Source organism: Prinia subflava, chromosome 23 (assembly GCF_021018805.1).
Source record: "Prinia subflava isolate CZ2003 ecotype Zambia chromosome 23, Cam_Psub_1.2, whole genome shotgun sequence".
Lineage (NCBI taxonomy): Eukaryota > Metazoa > Chordata > Aves > Passeriformes > Cisticolidae > Prinia > Prinia subflava.
In genome coordinates, this window is record NC_086269.1 from 2,137,395 (window position 1) to 2,162,381 (window position 24,987).

At 51.1% G+C, this 24,987-nt stretch overlaps 1 protein-coding gene across 2 annotated transcripts in view; it reads right to left on the bottom strand.

Annotated features, from left to right (window-relative positions):
• Positions 1–24,987, bottom strand: part of NFASC (neurofascin) — an 86,868-nt gene that overhangs the window by 57,005 nt on the left and 4,876 nt on the right. For both annotated transcript variants that reach the window (XM_063418284.1, XM_063418285.1), the window contains exons 2-7: positions 11,853–12,041; positions 10,205–10,310; positions 9,660–9,856; positions 9,036–9,158; positions 6,067–6,237; positions 1,696–1,746 (exon numbers count right to left, since the gene is read on the bottom strand). In XM_063418284.1, the coding sequence (XP_063274354.1) occupies positions 1,696–1,746; positions 6,067–6,237; positions 9,036–9,158; positions 9,660–9,856; positions 10,205–10,310; positions 11,853–11,946 (742 nt within the window). In that variant the 5' untranslated portion in view covers positions 11,947–12,041. The remainder of the gene's footprint in view (positions 1–1,695; positions 1,747–6,066; positions 6,238–9,035; positions 9,159–9,659; positions 9,857–10,204; positions 10,311–11,852; positions 12,042–24,987) is intronic.

Here is a 24,987-nt window from a genome sequence, read left to right on the forward strand (position 1 = left end):
AAAGAGTTTTTATCCCCAGCTCATTAATTATTGAGTTAATGAAGGCCTGGGTTGGAGTCTGGGTCTGCACAGAGGTGGGAGAGGGGAATCTGAATCCTCTGGAGCCGGGAAGTTTTCCAGGGAATGTTACAACACAAAGAGCAGGAAGTTCCTCCTGTGCACCCACAAAATAGAGGCACAGAACGGGATTGTGTGGATAAAATCCCATTTTCCTGATGGAGAGACTCTTAAGATCCCTTTTCCCTGAGCAGATATCCAATGGGAAATCTGAAAAACTCTCCCCTGGAATTCCCTTTGTCCTTGTCCCCTTCCAGATGCCACTCCCACCAAAGCTGATTTTGCTGACAATCCCTTTTTTCCAGCTGTTTTTCCAACTATTTCCAGACTTTCAGCCCATCCCAGCATTTCCTCCCCGGCCGATTCCGCTGCAGAGCCTTTCCCAGCTCCTCCTCATCCTCCAAACCCTCCCAGTGCCAGGATCCCAATTCCTTTGGCAGTGCCCTGGCCTGGCACATCCCGGCCTTGCCGCATTCCAGCTCTCCCTGCTCCCAGCTGGCAGCGCCCTCCTTGTCCCCAAAAGTCCCCGTGGGATGGGAATTGTGCCCCGGGCACAAGGAAGCTCCGGCTCCGGCAGGGATTTCACTCCAGGACACGGTGGGGACAGCAAGGGACATTCCTGGAGCTGACCCCGCACAACCCCCGCCCAAAAAGCAGCAGGGAGGGCAGGAAGTGAATCCTGGGATCTGGGAGCAGCTGGAATCCGTGGTGGCTTTGGAGAGGTGGTGACATTCCCAAAACTCCCTGTGCTCCCAAACCAGCCCCATTTCCCACTCCCTAAAATCCCTCAGGGCTGCCCTTGTTATCCCAACACATCCCGGACAATTCCAGGGCAGCCATCCTGGGGGGTTTTTTGTGCCTGAAGGCATCACTCAGGATTTTGGGATGGGATTATTCCAGAAGGGGCAGAATCCGGAGGGAATTCCCTGCCTAGATTTGGGATTTTGGGATGGGATTATTTCAGAAGGGGCAGAATCCAGAGGGAATTCCCTGCCCAGATTTGGGATTTTGGGATTATCCTAACAGGGGCAGAATCCAGAGGGAATTTCCTGTCCTGACAAAGGGCAGGAGCCTGTGGAAGCATCCAGCACGTGTCCAGCTTCTCTGCACAGAAATCACCCAGATTTCAGGAAAACCCAAATTTCCTGCACAGAAATCACCCAGATTTCAGGAAAACCCAAATTTCCTGCACAGAAATCACCCAGATTTCAGGAAAACCCAAATATTCCTCTTTTCCTTCCCTCTTTTTATCCCTGCCTGAGTTCAGCTGGAAACACCAGGAACGCTCCCTCTGGAAATTCTTCTTCTGGAGACACAGAAAAGAGGGATGAGGATCTGATCTTCAAATCCTGAGCTTTGCTGAGGACCGGACAGGAGGGACAAAACCCAGCTCAGCCACGCTGGGCAGATCCTATAAACCCCAAACCTCCCAAGCCAGGCTTAACTCGTTTAAACCCCGCTCAGCAGAAAGGGAGAACTTTGTGGTGGTTTGGGTGAGTTTATGCCAATAAATTTTGGCAAAGCCGAGGCCACGACGGGGACACGGCGACAGCAAAGGGGACGCGGGCAGGGAATGGGGTCAGTGGGGTTAGGCGGGACTGGGTTAAGCCGGGACTCCCAAAGCCAGCGTGGACTCACCGCGGTACATGGCGGGGGAATTTCGTAAAGACGTTTCGTTATGGGACTTCTCTGCAATTAAACAAAACACCGTGAGCAGCGCCGGGGAGGCAGGGACAGCGCGGGAGGGGGACACGGGAATTCCCAAAAAACACTCGGGGTGGGGGACACGGGGACATCCCAAAAAACAGGACAGGGACATGGGGAATTCCCAAAAACCAGCCAGGGTGGGGGACACGGGGATATCCCAAAAAACAGGACAGGGGACATGGGGAATTCCCAAAAAACAGGATGGGGACATGAGGAATTCCTAAAAAACAGGACAGGGGACATGGGGACATCCCAAAAAACCACTCAGGGTGGGGGACACAGGGACATCCCAAAAAACAGGACAGAGGACACAGGGAATTCCCAAAAAACAGGACAGGGGACACGGGGACATCCCGAAAAACAACAAGGACAGGGGACATGGGGACATCCCAAAAAACAGGACAGGGGACACTGGGAATTCCCAAAAAACAGCCAGGATGGGGAACATGGGGACATCCCAAAAAACAGGAAGGACATGGGGAATTCCCAAAAAACAACAAGAACAGGGGACATGGGGACATCCCAAAAAACAGGACAGGGGACACGGGGACATGGGGACATCCCAAAAAACAGGACAGGGGACATGGGGACATCCCAAAAAACATCCAGGATGGGAAACACGGGGACATCCCAAAAAACAGGAAGGACATGGGGAATTCCCAAAAAACAACAAGAACAGGGGACATGGGGACATCCCAAAAAACAGGACAGGGGACACGGGGACATCCCAAAAAACATCCAGGATGGGGAACACGGGGACATCCCAAAAAACAGGACAAGGACATGGGGAATTCCCAAAAAACAGGACAGGGACATGGGGAATTCCCAAAAAACACTTGGGATGGGGGACATGGGGACATCCCAAAAAACATGACGGGAACATGGGGACATCCCAAAAAACAGCAAGGACAGGGGACATGCGGAATTCCCAAAAAACAGCCAGGATGGGGGACACAGGGAATTTCTTAAAAATGGTAAGGACAGGGGACACAGGGAATTCCCAAAAAAACACTCAGGGTGGGGGACACGGGGACATCCCAAAAAACATGACAGGGGACATTGGGAATTCCCAAAAAACCAGCAAGGATAAACAGGGTGGGGGACACAAGGAATTCCCAAAAAACAGCAAGGATGGGACAAGGCAGGGGACATGGGGACATCCCAAAGAAACAGCCAGGACAGGGGACATGGGCAATTCCCAAAAAAACAGTGAGGACAGGGAACACAGAAATTCCCAAAAAACAGGCAGGATAAGGGACATGGAGACATCCCACAAATCAGCAAAGACAGGGGATGTGGGGAATTCCCAAAAGTCAGCCAGGATGGGGGACACAGGGAATTCCCAAAAAAAGAGCAAGGATAGGACAGGGTGGGGGACATCCCAAAAAACGACAAGGACAGGGAACAGGAGGAATTCCCAAAAAACAGCAAGGACAGGACAGGGCAGGGGACATGAGAATTCCCAAAATCCAGCAAGGATGGGAGGGGCTGGAAAACGTGGGGACATCCCAAAAAACCAGCAAGGGTGGGACAGGCGGAGCAGGGATCCAAAAGCACTTGGAGCATGGCGCCTTCCAGACAAAACCAGGCAGGAGCAGCGGGAAAAGGGGTGGGAAGAGCTAAAAAGGTGGGAATTGTAGAGAAAATGTTTCTTTGGAATGTTTTTCTCTTTGAAATCCTTGGGAAAACCCCAAAATTGGAGCAATTTGGAGGGGAAAATGCCTTTTTTTATCCTCTGTTTTTTTGACTACCAAAATTCCGTATTCCAGCTGCTTTTTCCCATGGGATGGACACAACTGGACAATGATGTAGGAAGGCAGGGAGGAAATGAAATAATAATAATAATTATTGTTTATTATTATTATTATGTTTAAAAGCACAACCTGCTGAATAATAATAATAATAATAATAATAATAATAATAATAATAATAATAATAATAATAATAATAATAATAATAATAATAATAATAATAACTTTTAGAGCACAACTGGCTATAAAATCCCTTTTAATTCCAAGTTAATTCATGGAAATTGTGTCCAGCTCTTCACTGAGGTGTTTATTGACCCTTAATTCCTACGAAAAATGAAGTGAATCCCTCATTCTCTGGGAAATAGGGATTCCCCACCCTGCCCTGCCCTCCCCAGTATCCCAAATCCCAGTTTGGAGCCCAGGAATATCCTGGCACAGCCACATTCCAGAGCCTTTGGAGCCTCAAATCCCTGCCAGGGGTTAAGAGAGGGCAGAAAATGCCCAAGAGCTCCCCAAACCTGGAGAAACTTCACAAAAATTCCCTCAGGAGAAGGTGAAGCCTCCCTGGAACCCTCCCATTTTCCTCCTGAATCCCATTCCATGATTTTCCAGGAGCTGGGGAAGATATTTGGAAGGAGGATTCAGGCTGAGATGATCCAAGAGTTGGGACAAATCTGACCTCACCACCTTCCAACACTTTATGGATAAAGAAATTTTTAATGGGAAATTAAAGCCTCAATTCCAGAATTTTTAAGGAATCCGGGAGGCTCCTGGGGTGGAATTTGCCTCTGATCCCACAGCAAGGAAAGGTTTTCCCAAGGAAAACAGAAGAGGATTTAATTTTACCAGGTCTGGGAGTGAAGGGATGTGGGGACACCTGAGGGGAGCCCAAACCCATGAAAATCCACCAGGATTTCATCCAGAGCCAGATAAAAACACCGGGATGGAGCCCTTGGAGGCTCCAAACCCCACAGATCTTTGTTTGCTGGGATTTTCCCCAAAAATAAACTCCGGGATTTTCTTTGCCCAGTTCCTCAAACAGACAAATATTCAGAATTCACAAATATTATCCAGAATTTACGAATGATATCCAGAACGAAGGAGCTGCCCACATTCCCAGCCCTGGAAAAGAACCCATTGGAATGATCTGAATCCCTGATTCCCTACTCCAGCTTTGCACCGAGGAGGAGCTGCTACACCGAGGTGGAAAACTCGTCACTCCCAGGTCCCTCTCATCACATTCCTGTTCATTCAAGCTGCAGGAAAATCAAATTAAATTCCTCCCACCAGCATTCAGGAGCGCCTGGTGCTTCCCAAAAAACAGCCAGCACCTCCCAGGTGGATTTTTCTGGGAATGGGTGGAAGCTCCTGCCCGGTGAGGGTTTTGTCACCTCAAGCCCCTGTGACAGCTCAAGGCCCTCGTGTCCCTCAAACCAGGCCCATTCCCTCTTCCAGAGTCACTCCAGCGCACCAGGAATTCCTTTTTCCTTCAGGAATTCTCATTCCTGGAGGAAAACCTGCCCTGGGAGAGCCTGGAGGCAAAGGAAAGGCTCTGGAGAGAGCCCCTGGTGTCTCCTCATCGATGGTGGAGACACCTGGGGACACCCATCCCGAGTGTCCCACCGGATTCCAGAGGCTCCCCCCAGATTCCAGAGGCTCCCCCCGGATTCCAGAGGCTCCCCCCGGATTCCAGAGGCTCCCCCCGGAGCAAAGGAGGCCCAGGAATATCCACAGCCACATTCCACACTCATTTTTCCACATCCAATCCCCTGGAGCAAACCACGGCCAATTCCACCGAAACAGGGAACGATCCCTGGATATTTGACATTTCCCAAGAGCAGGGAACGATCCCGGGATATTTGACATTTCCCAAAAGCAGGGAATGATCCCTGGATATTTGACATTTCCAAAAGCAAGGAATGATCCCTGGATATTTGACATTTCCAAAAGCAGGGAACGATCCCTGGATATTTGACATTTCCAAAAGCAGGGAATGATCCCTGGATATTTTACACTTCCCTGAACGTGGTGGGAGTGTGGAAACACTCCCTGTTTTATCCCAAACACAGGGAATTGGCAATTCCTGCATTGGGAATGTGGAAACGCTCCCAGTTTCACCCCAAACACAGGGAATTGGCAATTCCTGCATTGGGAATGTGGAAACGCTCCCGGTTTTACCCCAAACACAGGGAATTGGCAATTCCTGCATTGGGAATATGGAAACGCTCCCGGTTTTACCCCAAACACAGGGAATTGGCAATTCCTGCATTTCCCTGGAGATGGTGGGGATGCCCAGTCTCTGGAAACACTCCCAAACTCCCAAAATCGGCAATTCCCACACCAAACCACCTCTGGAACCCCAAAATCCAGCAAGCTACGACCTCTCCCTCCCCACCCACCCCAAAATCACCACTCCCCACCCAAACCCATCCTCACCCCACCCTACCCAAACCACGGCGGGGCTGCTCTTCCCTTGCTGGACTCCTGACTGGAAAACCCGACGGGACAGAGCCCAAACTGGTCCAAACTGGTCTCCCGGTGAGCCACTTACTGGTTTTGACCTTGAGGGTGTAGGGGTTCTTCTGCTGGATGGTGTGGGTGAAGTGGAAGCGGGCGTTGCAGCTGTAGTCGGTCAGCGCGTCCTGCGCCAGCACGTTGGAGAAGTAGAGGTCCCCGTTGTGGCCCTGGGACACGCGCTTGTCCTGCGGGATCGGTTCCATGGCTGCGGGAGGATTCGGGAAGGAATTCAGGGATTTATGGATGAGGGTGTTTCTCAGGGTTGTAGTTTTTTTGAGATTCTTTTTGGGGTTGGTGTTCTCTAAGGTAATAAGGGTTCTCTTAAGGTTGTTGTTCTTTGGGAGTTTTTCTTTGGGTTGCTGTTTTTAGGGATAATAAGGTTTTTGGTCTTCTCTTCGCTCTGGGTGTTTTACACTGAAGCTAGAGACGACAAGTTGAGTCTAGCAGTTCGTGTTATTAAGCTGTTTATTCTTAATTATCTCTCAGTTCTTGTCTAGCTTTGCAAGGCGTCTCTAGCAAAGCAAGACACGCGGCTGGACTGGGCGGATCAGAAAGCCTTGCACTTTAAGTACGGTATCTTTGACTTAACTACTGTCCGAAACGCATTTTTTATTTACAAAATTTTGCTAATGCTCACTATTTATACTAACATGTCAGTCCTACTCTAAGCTAATCTCTAAAACTTAACTCAGCACAAGATGGGGGATGAGAGCAAGAACAAGGAGGACAGGGGCCACTCCCCAATTCCTCCATCTTGTCTCTTCAGCCCCATATACTAAGAATCCTAATTTCTATATTTATACTCTACAACAAACCATCCACTACTTATTCCAAATTCCCAGGATTCGTGACTCTTCCTGCATGCGAGTGCTCACTCCCATGGACAGGAATCAGAGTCAGTGTCCTCCTGGGATCCCCGTGGGTCCAACTGACCCCCCTGGACAGACCCCAGACCCCCCTGGACAGACCCCAAATCTTCCAGGGCGGCCAGAGGAATATCCTGGACTCCAACAGGTGTTAGAGTAGGAAAACACAGAACCACACGAAGGAGATCGTATGCGGTTCTTTATTTCAGTGCGCTGGGCACAGGGGGCATGAAATGCCCAAATCTTGTGCCCGAGAATACAGAGCTGTGTATTTGTGATTTTTATAGTTTTGTGATTTTTGTGATAATATATATTATCACAAAATTATATAATTTGTGATTTTTGTAGTTTCAAATTGTACGTATGTTAACTGTCACCCTGGTTTTGAAGACTTTTCTAAGCCTTCTGTGATGTTCTTCGTATCGGAGTCAGAAATTTCACCTTATCACACTTTCTGCTATAAACACTGGCCGTGTTTTGCTCTAAATGTCACAGTGGACACGGAAAGAACCACACGAGGACACGCTGGTGAGCGAAGCAGGAAAAAAAAGGGGCGAGTTTATTTACAAAACTCAGTTTTATACATTTCCTATGGGGCCCGTGGATTGGAGGATGGAATTCCACCTCTCAATCACCTTTCTCCTCCCACCTAGAAATATTTAAACAATGAAAGAGTTAGCAAAACATGGCCAGTGTTTATAGTAGAAAGTGTGATAAGGTGAAATTTCTGACTCCAATATGAAGAACATCACAGAAGGCTTAGAAAAGTCTTAAAACCAGGGTGGCAGTTAACTAACCCTAGATACTGGTTATCCTTTTTTTTAGTTATCCTTTTTTTTAGTTATCCTATTTCTTAGTTATCCTATTTCTTAGTTACTATCTTCAATCATACCTACGCTTTACCCTGGGTTTTACTTGATTTGGTTAAAACAAAACTTCTCAATTATCTCCTGGGCTGGAGTCTTGATTAAATTAAAAATATAGTATGAAACTGGTTGTAGAAGCTGATGTTCGTTCCAAGGCCAGGCTGAGTCAAGTTCAACTCCTGCGTCTTCTACCTTCCCTCAAACCACAAATTATACAGAAATTATTATTTTAACTCTCCGCTATCAAGGGGAACCAAGGTGAGGGTGACGCCGTGAGTTTGGGTTTTTTGTGTTTTTCAGGTTCTGCGCTGCCTGGGGGCGCAGATCTGAGCCTTGTATTAAATATTGGTATTTTCACAGAGTTGCAGCAGCTCTTGAGGGCAGGAATGAGCTGAGGCACTGCTTCTTGTTCATCCCAGCATGAAAAGGGCCCTGGTTTATTCCTCTTCACGGCTCTGCCATCCTGACTCCAACCATTCCCTGACTCTGGGTGCAGCGAGATCCTGCCGTGGGTTTCCCCAGCAGCCTCTGATTTCTGGTGATTTCCTGCTGAACTCTGACTGCAGGCTGGGACTGCAGCTTTTACCCAGCCAGACTGTGACTAGAACGTTCCACTAACAGGCTCTAACTGCAGACCCAGACTGACCTCCCAGCAGTGAGCCTAAACCAGGAGAAAAGGGCCCCGAACCGGGAGAAAAGGGCCCCGAACCGGGAGAAAAGGGCCCCGAACCGGGAGAAAAGGGCCCCGAACCGGGAGGAAAAGGGCCCCGAACCGGGAGGAAAAGGGCCCCGAACCGGGAGGAAAAGGGCCCCGAACCGGGAGGAAAAGGGCCCCGAACCGGGAGGAAAAGGGCCCCGAACCGGGAGGAAAAGGGCCCCGAACCGGGAGGAAAAGGGCCCCGAACCGGGAGGAAAAGGGCCCCAAACTAGTTGTTATGACCATAAACTAGCAGAAATGACCCCAAACTAGCAGCCACGATCTTAACTAGCAGAAACAACCCTGATCTAGCAGAAATTACCCTAAACTATCAGGACCTATCCTAAAGAAGCAGAAAGTGCCCTAAACTAAATGAAATGACCCTAAACCAGCAGAAACAACCCCAAAGCTGACAGAACCAGCCCCAAACCGACAGAAATCAGCCCCAAACCGACAGAAACCAGCCCCAAACCATCAGCAACAACCCAACCCATGGTTATTTTAAACCCCGCGGGCGATGGAGCCGCCATTCCCGGAATTCCTGGCAGAATTCCCGGCAGAATTCCCGACTCACAGCTGCTCATCCAGAAGATGACGGGCTCGGGGAGGCCGGGCGGGGGATTGCACTGCAGGCTCAGCGGGGCCCCCTCGTCCACCTCGATCACGTCCACCTTCTCCTTGGGCCACAGCGGAGACTCTGCCACGGGAAGGGAAGGGAAGTGAGGGAAGGATTCCTGCGGAGCGATTCCCGCTGGATTTGGCCTGGTTGCAGCTCAAAATTCACCTGGGCTTGTGCAAAACTCCCTGGGATTCATCGCCTGAAATCCATCCCCCAAATCCATCCCTGGAATCCACACCTTTAAATCGTGTCCTCAGTTCCATACCCTGAAATCCCTATCCTTAAAATCATATCCTCAATTCCACGCCCTCAATTCCATGTCCTCAAACCCACACCCCTCAAATCCACACCCTTAAATTCGTATCCTCAGTTCCACATCTTCATTTCCACACCCTCAAATCCATCCCTTCCATCCCAAGCCATTCCCCATCAGCTCCAGTCACAACCCCACTCCTTCCCTGTCTCCTGGACACACCTGGACACACCTGGACACACCTGGACACACCTGGAGCCATTTGAGAGTTGGATTTCCCCCCAGAACCCCCCGTGGCCCTGCTGTGCCTCCCGGGAATCACTCACTGGAAACCTGGAGGTGGATTTTGCTGGAAAGGGCCGTTCCGTAGTCATTCCTGGCGAAGCACTGGTACTCGCCCTCGTAGTCCTCGGGCCGGCCCCCGCTGTGGAAGTCGATGACCAAAGTCCCCGACCTCCTCCTCATGGACACTTTGGGATCCTTGGCCACGTTGAAGAACTTCCCGTTCCTCGTCCAGGAAAAGCTGGAACGGCGAGGAAAGGCTGGGTTTGGAACCATTCCCGGGTGAGACCCTTACCTGTGCTGTGGGACGGGCTGGGGAGGGAGGGTGGGAGAGCTGGAGCAGCTCCGGAGCACCGGGAATGCGGGAGGAGAGCTGGGAATGCCGGAGGAGCACCGGGAATGCCGGAGGAGCGCCGGGAACGCAGGAAGAGTGCAGGGAAAGCCGGAGGAGCGCAGGGAAAACCGGAGGAGCGCCGGGAATGCCGGAGGAGCGCCGGGAATGCCGGAGGAGCCCAGGGAAAGCCGGAGGAGCGCAGGGAAAGCCGGAGGAGCGCCGGGAATGCCAGAGGAGCGCCGGGAATGCACTCACGTGGGGACGGGATTGCCTTTGGCTTCGCACTCGATGAAGATGTTGTCCCTGGGATCCACGATGTAATCCTTGATGGATTGCTTGGTGATCGTGGGGGGCTGCGGCACTGCAGGGGAAGGGGAATCCGTGAGGAGCCGGGGGAGACCCCTCTGTGCCATACCCCAATTCCTGCTGGGATCTCGGCTCCTTCCACCATGTGGAAGTGAGGTTTGGAGGTTGAATCCTGAGGGAATTCCTGTGAATTCCCTGAATTCATCACCTCTTGGAGCATCACAGCAGCCAGACTTCCTTTAGCTACCAAAAATCCCCAATTCCCTCTCCGTGTCTTGGTCTCATTAGGGAATGTCCCAGTCCCAGCCTCGTGTTCCCACAGGGTGAATCCAGTGGGAATTCATCCTGGATCTGCAGTTCAGAGGGGCTGGGACAGGGATCCTGGAACATTCCTGGTGCTGGGGAGAGGCTCCAACCCCCCAGGATGGTCCCAAAGGAGCTCAGACCTGGAATTTCAGAGGGCAGGGATGGAAAAAGGGACACAGGGACCCCATGGCCGGAATAGGACCCAGCCCTGATCTCCAAACTGCAGATCCCATCTCCAGGGATGAAATTCCGAGGCTGTTTCCTCATCCCCTGAGACCCAGGGATACTCCCAGGATGTGGGGCTGAGCCTGGCACAGGGGATTCCTGCCCTTCTCCAAACCCAAACCCTGCAGGAAAAACTTTTCCATGGCAAACACGGCCTGGCTCCTGCTCCGGGGACAGCATCGAGGGCTGGGAGCTCTTCCCAAATTTCTCCAGCCTTTCCCAACCTGGATGTGCAGGAAAAGTGGCACAAAAGGAGCCACATCCCCCTTGTGCCACCACCAGCCCCTGCTGAGGGCCCTCAGGGCGGTTTTGGGGACAAGGACACGGCCAGGGAGGGAGGGAAGGGGATACTCACACTGACTCTGGATATTTGCTGTTATTCCCAAAGGGAAAGCATGGAGGGAAAAAGAGATGGGGTTAGTTCAGGAGCAGCCCCGTTCCCAGCACAGCGGGAAAAGAAATCCAGGGAGATTTTGCAGGACTTGGAAACCCTAAACAAAAATCCTTTTCCTTCCAATTGTGGAGGAGAAACCCCAAATTTGGAGAAGAAAGTGCAAATGTAGAGAAGAAAATCCAAATGTGGAGAAGAAACCACAAATGTGGAGAAGAAGATCCTACTGTGGGTAAGAAAATCCAAACGTGGAGAAGAAAACCCAGTTGCAGAGAGGAAAATGCAGTTGTGGAGGAGAAAATCCCAAAATGTGGAGGAGAAAATCCCAAAATGCGGAGGAGAAAACCCAAAATGCGGAGGAGAAAACCCAAAATGCGGAGGAGAAAACCCAAAATGGGGAGGAGAAAACCCAAAATGGGGAGGAGAAAACCCCAAGATGGGGAGGAGAAAACCCAAAATGGGGAGGAGAAAACCCCAAAATGGGGAGGAGAAAACCCCAAAATGGGGAGGAGAAAACCCCAAAATGGGGAGGAGAAAACCCCAAAATGGGGAGGAGAAAACCCAAAATGGGGAGGAGAAAATCCACCTGAGATTTTCCCACCTTCATCCCACCTCCTCCCTATCCCAGCCAGGAATTTTTGGAAAGGAACTGAGGAGGACAAATCCCAAACTCACAGTCCAGGGGGACCTCGATGGCACTGCCGAGGTGCTGGAGGCAGAGGACGAAGGCAATTCCGGCACAGGTGACCTGGACTCTCCTCGGGATCATCTTGGAGCTTCCCTGGGTGGCCTCAGGACCTCGGGATGTCCCTTGGGGTGACTTTGGGGTGTCCCCTGGGGTGGCACGTGCAGAGGGATCCTCAGCTGGAAAACAAACCCCGACCCCAAAGTCACATCCCTGAGCCAATCCTGGTGTTTTCTCTGCCTTTGGAAACTTCGGGAACATTGTGTTTCCACTCAAAAAAACAGGTGGGAATGGGGCCAGGGATGGCGTCCAGGATTTGGGGAATGCAAGGGAACAGCTCTCCTGAGCCCGGGATTGTCCTCTGGAAGGATTTATGGAGTTGTTTGGGCTCCGGTCCTGGAGCGAGAGCCCAGGGACCAAGAGAAAATTCCTGGGAGCAGAGGGATCCAAATGGGGCCTGTGGGGTGGGATAAAAAGGTGGATTTGCTGTTAAATTAATAATAATAATTGTATTTTATCCATAAAAGATACTGAGGAATATCCAATCCCTCAGGGCATCAGGATGAGCTCAGGGGTCCGGAGCCCCTCTGTTGTCCCAAAAATCTTGGCGTTGATCCAGCAGAATTCTAGGACTGGGATCTTTCCCAATTTCTCTCGGAACAATCCCGTTCCCAGCCAGGATCCAGATGTCCCAGATCCCATCCAAGCTCCCAGGATCCTATTTTCCACCCAGACACTTTTTATCCCTCCGGTACCAAATGCAGATCCCAAAAGGAGAATGAAAAGCTTTAAATCCATTCCAAGCAGGAATATTTTAGGAGACAGAGGCAGTAGGGGTTAAAAAGGGTCCAAACAGGAACAGTTTGGGCCTGGAAAGTGAGGAAAGCACTAACCAATGGAACTTTATTCTTTTGGAACTGTCTAAAAAGGAAGATTTAAAGATTTAAAGATTTGGAAGAATAAAGGTCGCTCTCATTTTGCTACAAGCCTGAGAGTCCGTGTCATTTCCATACCATCCCTAATTCCAAAGCCACACTGCAATGGGAAAAAATCCGGGAATATCAGGAAGAAACGAAACTCCAGACAATTCCTGAGCTGTAAAAGTGGCACGAAACCTCTGGCCTGAACCCATGGGCAGAATCCCTCGGGAATGCCCTGCCTGGATGATCCAGAGGATTGCACGGAGCAAGCGCTGGCCGGGAGCGAGGAAAACCACACGGGGAATTCATGCCCTGGAAAATGCCAGGCTCCTCCAGGCTCCTCCAGGCTCCTCCAGGGCCCCTTTGTCCGGAGCAGATGTGGGCAGCGGGAACAATCCCTGGGAACAATCCACGGGAACAATCCACGGGAACAATTCCTGCGCGTGTAGGTGGGCGCTGGAGAACACAGCCCCGCATTGTCCCGGCTGCTCCCGCCAGGATTCTCCCGGCACAGGGGCTGGAGCTGCCGCGGGGATCGGGGGCATCCCGAGCTGGGGGTGCTGGAGTCAGGGGGAAATGACAAGGGAGGAGTTTTTCCCAAAAATCAGCGTTTTTCCAGCTTTTTTTTTCCTGCATAGAAAGGATCGGATGCCAGCCCAAAATAAACTGGGATCACGGCAGAAAACGCCATTTAACCTTCCCAATCCAGGGGAAAAAAAGGAAAAAAAAAATAAAGAGAATCAGAAAATTTTCCATGGAAGACCTGGACATGCCTGGAACCATCCCAATATCCCTGTGCCAGCTGGGAATTGTCCCCACGGCAGCTGATCCTGTGGGACACCGGGACATCCAATCCCGCTAATCATCGTCCCACCCTCCCACAGCTTCCCTTAGATTTTCCATCCCCCTCTCCCGCTGTTTTCCAGCAGCTTTTCCTTCCCCGGCAGAAAAAAAAAATCCCAATTCTTTGGAATTACCTTGTTGAAAACAAAGGGGGATGGAGGATTCCGTGCCTTGGGAATGGTGGGGTTTTCAGGGAATGGGTTAGGATGAAAACTCCTGGGTTTTCCTTGGAATTTTGGAGGGAAAATAATTCACAGCCCTCCTGATATCGGAATTTTTAATCGGGAAAAAAAACCACGCTGTGGCTTAATCAGGATGGGATTGGTTTTGGGGGGGGTACAAAGAAAGGAAGTGAGACGGGGAAAAAAGGGACTGAAAAAGGAAAATCCAGGTGGGAAAGGGAAAAGTTTGGTGCCACCCAGGACCCTCCCTGTGTCCCCACACTCGGGCTGCTCCAGCACCGTTTTTCCAGGGATCCCAAAAGAAAATCCCGAAGAATTTGTGGGGTGGTGACTCAGGGACACTCCGGTCCCATTCCTGGTGGAGCAACAAATCCCATTCCAGCGAATCCCATCCCACCCCCCCGGCAGCTCAGGGCAGGTGACACTGCCATTGTCACCTCATTTCCAGGGCCACCCCTCCCACGCTGCTCCCAGCAAACCCGCGGAGCTGGTGGCACAGCGGGACACGGGCTGCGCCTGTCCCCGGAGTGTCCCTGGGCCACCCCGCCCTGGTGGCATCTGGCCCTGGGGTCAGCCAAGGGTTAATCGGGTGGAAAAACAGCCGTGGGATGGATCCGGAGCCTCTGGAAAAGCTGCCCGGCTCCCACCTCCGCTCCTGCTGCCGGAGGAGGCTCTGGAGCCGGGCCTGGAGCAGTCTGAGCCCCTCCGAGGATGGGAATGGGGGATTTTGGGGGTCCCCGGGATTTTTGGGGTGCCCGGGAGTCCCTTCCTGCTCAGGATATTCCACGGTTTTGGGAATAAAATGATGGATACAGCACCCAGAGAGAGGAAAGCTCCGCATTTCTCCAGTCACAGGGAGCTGGGAGAGGGTTTGGCCGGAATTCCCCTCCCTGCTGGACACAACCCACAGCCAGGGATGGATGTTCCCATGGGAAAACCCACCCTGGGGAGCTGGGACACCTGGAATTCCTGGAATTGTTCTCGTGTGTGAGAGGAACCCTCAGACGCAGGAACAGCAGATCCTGAGCCCAACCTTGGATCCCAGACCCGGCTCTCTCCCAGGGGGATCTGATTTATCCCAGCAGGAACTGACCGATCCCAGTGGGAGCTGATTTATCCCAGTGAGAACTGACCAATCCCAGTGGGAGCTGATTTATCCCAGTGGGAACTGACCAATCCCAGTGGGAACTGACCAATCCCAGTGGGAGCTGATTTATCCCAGCAGGAACTGACTGATCCCAGTGGGAACTGATTTATCCCAGTGAGAACTGACCAATCCCAGTGGGAACTGATTTATCCCAGTGGGAACTGATTTATCCCAGTAGGATCTGTTTTATCCCAGCAGGAACTGATTTATCCCAGTGGGAACTGATTTATCCCAGTGGGAACTGATTTATCCCAGCAGGAACTGATTTATCCCAGTGGGAACTGATTTATCCCAGTGAGGATCGACTGGTTCCAGTGGGATCTGATTTATCCCAATGGGAACTGACCAATCCCAATGGGAACTGATTTATCCCAATGGGAACTGATTTATCCCAATGGGAACTGATTTATCCCAATGGAAGCTGATTTATCCCAGTGGGAACTGATTTATCCTAGTGAGAACCAACCAATAACAGTGGGAAATGATTTATCCCAGCAGGATCTGATTGATCCTAGTGAGAACTGATTTATCCCAGTGAGGATCAACTGATTCCAGTGGGATCTGATTTATCCCAGTGGGAGCTGATTTATCCCAGTGAGGATCAACTGATTCCAGTGGGATCTGATTTATCCCAGTGGGATCTGATTTATCCCAGCAGGATCTGATTGATCCTAGTAAGAACTGATTTATCCCAGTGGGAACCGACTGATCCCAGTGGGAACCGACATTTGATCTTGGACACTTCCATGGAAGTTCCTTCCCAAAAAACTCAGCTGGTGACCTGGAATTGACACTCCGGGTGTGTCCCATGCTCCTGGCAGAGTTTGGTGGTCTCGTTCCTCCTGCTTTTCCCAGAAACTGTAACAGCCCTGGAGGACATTTTCCGCAGGAATGTGACAAAATCCCGGATTTATTCATCCCCTGAAGCTGTAAATGAGGAGGGCAACGCCCTTCCCTGCTGTTTCCCACCGTTCCCTGCTTTTTCTCACCATTCCCTGGCATTTCTTACAACTTTTCCGTGGAATTGTCACCCTCTGTCACTCAGTCGTCAAATCCCGGTGTCACCACCTCTCCATCTGCCTCCGGGATGGGAATGAATTAATTGGGAGAAGCTTTTGGCTCCGGGATAATGAAGTTGGCACAAGCCCAGCTCAGGAGGGAGCCCAGGGATGCCGTGGTTAAAAAAAAATTCCATAAAAATAAAAGGGATTTGGAGGAATTATAAAGGCTGGGTTGGAATTTAGGGTTTCCTTGGAAAAGGCTGAAGGATGGGGGGATGGATTGAGCCAGGGATTAATGAAGTGAGGGGTTTTTATCCACCAAAACTTTCCAAAATCCCTGGAAAAGGTGGAATCCGTGTCCTGCAAATCCTTGGAAACACAAATCTCCCCTTGCTGACACCACTGGGAGTGGGAGGGAAAATCCACTGGAAAATCACAGAGTTTAAAGACGAAGGGAAAAAAAACAAAGGAAAGGGAAATTTTGATATTTAGCTCCTCCCACCTCATCTCCAATCCACCAAAGTTTCCTGCTGGGAATATTCAATGGAAAAAGTGTGAAAATCCATTAAAACCCCGCAGCTGAGGGAAACAAAGAGCAGGGATTGGGAATGAGGGTTGGATCAGCAAATTCCTTGAATTCTGGACATCGGAATTGGAGCTGGAATCCAAATTTAGTAAAATACTGAGAGGGTTTTCCATGAAAAATTCAGGAGAGGAGGAAGGATCCCACCTTTGGCACAGCTCAGGAACAGGATCTGGGAAAATGGGGAAATCCCCCCAAAAAATTTCCAAATTTTCCCTGCCTTCCCCAGGATAATGCGGGAATGTGGAGCATCCTGGAAAGAACACCCTGAGCTCCCCACATCTCAAAAAATTCCCCTTTCCCTCTAAGATTTTCCACATCTCCAAAAGGATGCCCTGAGCTTCCCACATCCCAAAAAATTCCCTGTTTCCCGCTAAGATTTCCCACATCCCGGAAAGAACACCCTGAGTCCTCCAAACCCCAAGAAATCCCCATTTCCCTCTAAGAATTTCCACATCCCCAAAAGGACGCCCTGAACCCTCCACATCCCAAAAAAATCCCCATTTCCCTCTCCCTGCTCTCCCTGCAGACAATCCGGGATGTCCCAACCCCTCCATCCCGGAGAATCCCCACAGCCCCAATCCGCAATTCCAACTTTCTCCGTCTTTCCCTCCTTTCCCCCTTTTTTTTCCCCGCCTTTTCCCGCGGGAACAATGGAGCCGTGGCGGCGGACACTGCCCACTCTGTGCCCTGCCCGTGCCCGAGTGCCAGCCCGGGCCTGTCCCCGTGTCCCCAGCGCCAGCAGGGAGGGGGTGGCGGCGTTCTGTTCCCAGATGCAGCTTCCTTTTGTTCCCTGTTCCGTGTTTTACAATGTTTTATATATTATAAAGTCAGATTTTTGGGAATTTTAAATGCTCTACGTAAAATACGGGAAGGTTTTGCCGCGTTCAGCCTTGAGTGCTGGAAGATTCTTCCCTTTTTCCCTCTTTATTCTTCCCTTTTTCCCTCTTTATTATTCCCTTTATTTCCCCTTGTTCTTCCCTTTATTTCCCCTTGTTCTTCCTTTTATTTCCTCTTGTTCTTCCCATTATTTCCCTTTGTTCTTCCCTTTATTTCCCTTTGTTCTTCCCTTTATTTCCCTTTGTTCTTCCCTTTATTTCCCCTTTGTTCTTCCCTTTATTTCCCCTTGTTCTTCCCTTTATTTGCCCTTATTCTTCCATTTATTTTCTCTTGTTCTTCCCTTTATTTCCCTTTTTTCTTTCCTTTATTACCCCCAGGAGAAATTCCTGGGATGTCTCCAGGGCCGGGAGGAATTTTCTGGGGACATTTCCACTCTCCAGAGTCAGGGAAGGCTCTGGGAGCATCTCCAGACTCCAGAACCAGGGAAAATCCTGGGGACATCTCCAGACTCCAGAACCAGGGAAAATCCTGGGGACGTCTCCAGACTCCAGAATCAGGGAAAATCCTGGGGATGTCTCCAGAATCAGGGAAAATCCTGGGGACATCTCCAGACTCCAGAATCAGGGAAAATCCTGGGGACATCTCCAGACTCCAGAATCAGGGAAAATCCTGGGGATGTCTCCAGAATCAGGGAAAATCCTGGGGACATCTCCAGACTCCAGAATCAGGGAAAATCCTGGGGACATCTCCAGACTCCAGAATCAGGGAAAATCCTGGGGACGTCTCCAGAATCAGGGAAAATCCTGGGGACGTCTCTCTCCAGGGAAGATCCCGGGGCCACCACCAGGAGATGTCCCTGGGTCACCACAGCTCCAGCCCCGCAGAGCCGAAGCCAAACCCGGGAAATTGGGAAGCTGAGGCCCCTCCAGGCAGGAATTCCTGGGCACTGGGAAATCCCAAAATCCTTGTGAAGGATTAAATAAATTAAATAAATCCAGCACTGGGCAGAGAGACCTGGAGGGGTCTGGGAGGTGCCACCGTGGCCACCCCAGGGAATTCTGCTCTTCCCTCCTCCTCCTCCTCCTCTCCCTGGGAAATCCTGGAATGGCCAGAACACTCAGCTCCTCTCCAACATCCCGTTTTTCCTTTGGAACATCCCAGGAGCTGCTTCAGGGAATAAAATTAAATCCCGCTCAGATCTTGCCTCTCTTTCATGTTCCCTCTCCAAGAGGCTGCAGCGGGTTTTAATTCCAGCGGATCCAGGGAAAACCGGGAGAGGGAACAAATCCATGGGCAGGGACGGGCTTTGGTGGTTTCAAATCCCGAGCTTTGCTCCTCACCCTGTCCCATCCTGTCCCTCCCGGCCCCATTCCAATTTTCCAGCTGTTGGAAATCTCTCCGCCGTGCCCGGTGGGCATCGCCCAATCCCAGAAAATCCGGGATCAGCCAGGCTGGAATTATCCCGGGGGTTTAATGAAGGTTTAAAGTGAAACCGAAAGGGGGTTGAGGTGGGGGAGGGAGGGTCTGGGGGCTCCTGGAGATGGAGGGAGCTGGGATGGGATTCAGGGAAAAGCCAAAACCTCGGGAGCGGCTCCTGGAAGCTCCAAGCTCTCAGAATCGCTGCTAAAGAGGGAATTTTGGTGGTGGAAAAAAAGAACATTTCCTTTGGCACGGTGTTAATTCCACATTGGGATGTGGGAGGTGGAAAACAGGGAATGTTGCTGTGTTCACTCCCAAAAATCAGGGTTTGGATACACCCAAGCCAGGAAAACGGTGAATCCTTGGGAAGCAGGAAAATGGGAATTCTTGGAGGATTCACCTTGGGAAGCAGGAAAATGGGAATTCTTGGAGGGTTCACCTTGGGAAGCAGGAAAATGGGAATTCTTGGAGGGTTCACCTTGGGAAGCAGGAAAATGGGAATCCTTGGGAAGCAAAAAAATGGGAATCCTTGGAGGATTTGCCTTGGGAAGCAGGAAAATGGGAATTCTTGGGAAGCAAAAAAAATGGGAATCCTTGGAGGATTCACCTTGGGAAGCAGGAAAACGGGAATCCTTGGGAAGCAAAAAAAAAGGGAATTCTTGGAGGATTCACCCTGGGAAGCAGGAAAATGGGAATTCTTGGGGGATTCACCTTGGGAAGCAGGAAAATGGGAATCCTTGGGAAGCAAAAAAAATGGGAATTCTTGGAGGATTCACCTTGGGAAGCAGGAAAATGGGAATTCTTGGAGGATTCACCTTGGGAAGCAGGAAAATGGGAATTCTTGGAGGATTCGCCTTGGGAAGCAGGAAAATGGGAATCCTTGGAGGATTCACCCTGGGAAGCAGGAAAATGGGAATTCTTGCTCCAAAGGGTGTCCCCAGGGGTGGCACTGGGGCATCTCCTCCCCCCAGCCTGCCCGACTCCCAACCGTTTAATCCAGAAAATGGGAATTGCATATTAATGAGATGCTAATGAAGCCGTGGACGGGGTCGGGGGATTCCTCATTTAAAGCTACAAAGCGGAGCTTTGTTTTTAAGCCGGGTTTATCTATCGCTGCTGGGCCGGCCTGATTAGTCCTGATCTCCCGCCACCCTTCACTGGGAAATTCCCACTTTTCTTCTCTGGGAATTCTTTCCCGAAGTTCCTGCACCACCCTCCAGGGAAGTCTCGGCCACCTCTGTTGCAGTCAGCGCCTTCCAACAATTATCCCAACAAAGATTCCTCTCCCTGCTCCCTCCTTCCCCTATCTGTTCCCGAATTTCTGCTGGACAGCCAGGCCTGGATCTTTCATTTTATTCCCAGTTAAATTCCCTTTTTTCCCTGGTTGGGGTGGGCTCTTTCCCAGCTGGAAAACCCCAGGATGAGCGATGAGGGTGCGGGAAATGCGGATCCCTGATCCCTCTGGAATTTTCTTGCTGTAAAACGGAGCAGCCGCTTTTTCACAGAGGCCAAAAAACCCCCAACAATTCCGATATCGGGAATATCAAACCCCCTCCGGAAATCCCAATTAACACTTCAGAAATCTCAATTATCACTTTGGTGCACCTTGAACTTCCTGCTCCTCTTCTTCCAACATTCCCAGCTATTCCTGCATTCCCATTTCATCTTTCCCTGCTTGAAACCACATCCCACATCCCTCCCCAGGCTCCCAGGGGAACCCTTTGGATCCTTTTCCCCCCAAAATCCCCTGAGATGGAGTTTTGGGATGAGATTCCAAGGATGTGGCTGGATCCGAGAGCTCAGCTCCATCCCAGGGCACCGCTCCCGCTGCTCCCTCTCCTCCAGCGGAGCACGGGGCTAAAATTATCCCTGAGCAGCTCAAATCCCAAATCCTGGGGGGTTTTATGGCCTCTGGAGCCCGATCCCGAGGACACCTCCCGCTGTGGCACAGATCGGGAGCAGAAATAGCAGGGGGGTGGCAGGGGTGGCTCCGAGGTGGCACAATTAATTTGGGATTGGCACAATTTGGGATCGGCACATCCCGAATTGGCAGATCCCAAATTGGCACATCCCAAACTGGGGTCAGAGCTGGGGGATCTCACCGGGACTCTCCAAAGCCTCTCCCGGCTCAGGTTGGTGGGAATTAGATCCTAAAATTCCCAAAGCCCCTCCCTTAGAGGGAAAGGGATCCCAAAGCTTCCCAAAGCCCCTCCACGGCTTCCCCCAGCTCAGGTTTAGTGGGAAAAGGATCCCAAAGTCTCCCAAAGCTCCTCCTTCAGCAAAAAGGGGATCCCAAAGCTTCCCAAATCCCCTCCTCAGCCTCTCCTGGCTCATATTTCCACGGAAAAGGATCCCAGAACTTCCCAAAGCCCCTCCTCAGCCCCTCCCAGTTCATGTTTAGTGGGAAAAGGATCCCAAAACTTCCCAAAGCCCCTCCACAGCCTCTCCCGGCTCAGGTTTCCAGGGAAAAGGAACCCAGAGCCTCCCAAAGCCCCTCCTTCAGTGAAAAGGGGATCCCAAAACTTCCCAAATCCCCTCCTCAGCCTCTCCTGGCTCAGGTTTGCAGGGAAAAAGATCCCAAAATCTCCTAAATCCTCTCTGCAGCCTCTCCCGGGTCAGGTTTAGTGGGAAAAGGATCCCAAAACTTCCCAAAGCCCCTCCACAGCTTCTCCCAACTCAGGTTTAGTGGGAAAAGGATCCCAGAGCCTCCCAAAGCCCCTCCTTCAGTGAAAAGGGGATCCCAAAACATCCCAAATTCCCTCCTCAGCCCCTCCTGACTCAGGTTTGCAGGGAAAAGGATCCCAAAGTCTCCCAAAGCCCCTCCTTCAGCGAAAAGGGGATCCCAAAGCTTCCCAAATCCCCTCCACAGCCTCTTCCAGCTCAGGTTTGCAGGGAAAAAGATCCCAAAATCTCCTAAATCCTCTCTGCAGCCTCTCCCGGCTCAGGTTTCCAGGGAAGAGGATCCCAAAGCCCGTCCCATTCCCCGCTCCCCATCCCATTCCAGAGATAATTGTGCCATCTGCCCTCCCTCATCCCAGCAGCTGCTCGGGATCAATCCCGGCCATCCCAACCCCCTTTCCACCGGACAATGGGGCGGGAGCTGCTTTTCCCTTGGGAAGGAGGGGTTTGTTTTGCCTCCTGGAGGGTTTCATCCCTGGATGATCCTGGATATCCCTGTTTTTCACCTTGCTCTGGTTTGGAAGAGGAATTCTGAGAATCATCCATGGATGGGAATTCCCAGGAAGTGTCCATTCCCAGCTCCATCCCAAATCCGGGATTCGGGTCAAAATCCTGCCAGGAACGCTCAGAAAACCCCAAATTCCCCCCAGCTCAGCCAGGGAATCATTCCCACCCCCATCCCAAGCCCAGGCCTGTCCACAAAGGCTGGAAAAGGGGAGACAAAGGAGTCGAAATCCTTGGAATCAAACATTTGGGAGCAGCCTGCTGCCCTGGGCCGGGGCCAGCTCAGCCTCGCAGCTGTCACCGGCGCCAGCGCCATTCAGACGAGGTCAACCAAAAATCCCCCGGCTGGTCCCAGCTGCTGGGATGGCCGGGAATAAATCCCCCGGGAGCTCTGGCAGCTGGATCCCGGAGCTGTCAGCAGGAAAGGACAGCCTGGGATGCGCAAAATCAGATTTTGAAGGACATTCGGGGAAAATGCACCCTCTGAAATGGGTGTTGGATGTAAAAAAAAAAAAGATTGGATGGGTTCAGGCGAATTCCAGCTTTTCTGGGAATTCGGGGGGAGCACTGAGTTTTGACAGGAAGGTTGGGGTTTTATGTTAGAATTGGAGTTTTTATGATAGAATTGACGTTTTTATGTTAGAATTGAAGATTTTATGTTAGAATTGACATTTTCCAGATAGAGGGGAAGAAGGAAATGGGGAAATCAATTTGTTGAGTGGATTTGAGGTGGAATTACAGAATCATGGAATGTTTGGGTGGGGAAGGAGATTAAAGATCCCCCAGTGCCACCACAGGGACACCTTCCACTATCCCAGGTGGTTCCAGTCTGGCCTGGGACACTTCCAAGGATGGGCCAGCCATGGGAATTCTCTGGGAATTCCATCCCAGGGCCTCCCCACCCTCACAGGGAAGAATTCTTCCCAATATCCCACACGACATTCCCCTTCTTCCGCCTGAACCCATCCCCTTGTCCTGTCATCCAAATTCCAGCCACAGATTCCCTTTTCCTTCCTTGGAACTCCTTCAGATCCTGAGGGTTCCACACGAATCAAAACCTGAGATTTCTATAAAAATCAAATCCTGAGATCCCCATACAAATCAAATCCTGAGATTTCCATAAAGATCAAAACCTGAGATTTCCATAAAAATCAAATCCTGAGGTCTCCACACAAATCAAATCCTGAGATTTCCAAAAAAATCAAATTCTGAGGTCTCCACACAAATCAAATCCCAAGGTTTCCATAAAAATCAAATCCTGAGGTTTCCATAAAAATCAGATCCTGAGGTCTCCACACAAACTGAATCCTGAACTCTCCACCCAAACCAAATCCCGATATCCCCACAGAACATTCCCCTCTCCAGGCTGCCCATTCCCAAGGTCCCCGGCCTGTCCCAAGTGTCCCCAGAGGAGGTCCCCGAGTGTCCTGGCACGTGCGGGTGGCACAAAGCCCCGTCCTGTCCCTCCCCTCCTCCCGCTCCAGCTGGGATTGCCTCAGCCCCATCCCAAAGGAGACCCCCACAAGGAGCCTTTGTGTCTGCTGGGGTCTGCTGGGAATGTCAAAGCCAGATTTCAGGAATGTGACACCACCGGGGGGACAGCAGGGACGGGAGCGTCCCCTGGGCCCTGCACTCCATCGGGCTCACAGAGGCGCCTTTATCCCGCACGGAGCGGGATCGGGAGCGATCCCGGCCGCCACAAACGCGGCTGTGTCCGCAAATCCAGAGGGGCTGGCGGTGTCACCATCTGGGAAAGCCTGGAAAGGGGTGAGGGGGCTTTGGGAAGAGGGGGAAAATATGGAAAAGATGGAGCAGGAGTCATCCGACAGCACGGGAAATGAGGTTGGAAAGGAATTCCCTCTGGGGCTGGGAGAAATCCAGACCTGCCTGACAAGATCTGACAAAGATTGTAACGGAGTCTGAGCCCCGGGTGGATCCGGCTGGGTTTAAAATCCAAGGGAATATTTTGGGATGGGCAAACAAAATCCAAAGGGAAGAGCCTGTGGGATTGGGAAGGGCCTGTGGGAATGGGAAGGGCCTGTGGGATTGGGAAGGGCCTGTGGGAATGGGAAGGGCCTGTGGGAATGGGAAGGGCCTGTGGGAATGGCTGATCTTCACCCAGGAGAAAAGTGAAGGCTGAAATATCCAATAAAATTGCTGGGAATATCCAATAAAACCTGCCAGGAATACCTGGAGGAAAAAAAAAAAAAAAACTGCTGAGAGTATCCAAAAAATCTGCTCCGAATATCCAACGAAACCTGCTCTGAATTTCCACCAAAAACTATTGGGAATATCCAATAGAACCACTGTGAATATCCAATAAAACTTGCTCTGAATATCCAATAAAAACTGCCGGGAATGTCCAACAAAAACTGCTGAGAATATCCAAAGAAAGTGCTGGGAATATCCAATAAAAGCTGCTGAGAATATCCAAAGAAAGTGCTGGGAATATCCAATAAAAACTGCTGAGAATATCCAAAGAAAGTGCTGGGAATATCCAATAAAAGCTGCTCCTACAAGGAAGGGCAGCCAAGATTTGTCCAGGAGAAAAATCCCCAAGGCCACTCGAGGAGGGAGCGGATCTTGCTCCCTGCTCCCAAAAATCCCGGAGGCAGCCGGATCCCCAAACAATTCCAGCTGGAATTACCTCAGGAGGTCACCTCAGCCCAGCTGAGCCGGGCTTTACCCAGGTGGGGTTTAAAATCTGTCCTAAATCACTGAGACCACCCGACATCCAAATTCCAGCTAAAAAACCACGCTGGGGATGGAAAACGGGGGAATTCCCACATTTCCTGCATTTTGTTGTTCCCTGATTTCCCTTTCGATCCTGGATTCGAGTGGGAACAGGGAGAAGGGAACGCAGAGTTCCCAAATCCCCAGGAGGGGCTTCAGCACCCTGGAGAGCGGCCGGATCCAAGAGGATCCTTCTCCCACCCTCGGACATTCCCGGCCTCGGAATTCCCAGGATTTCCAGAGAATTTGTGGCCGCCCCATCCCTGGAAGTGTC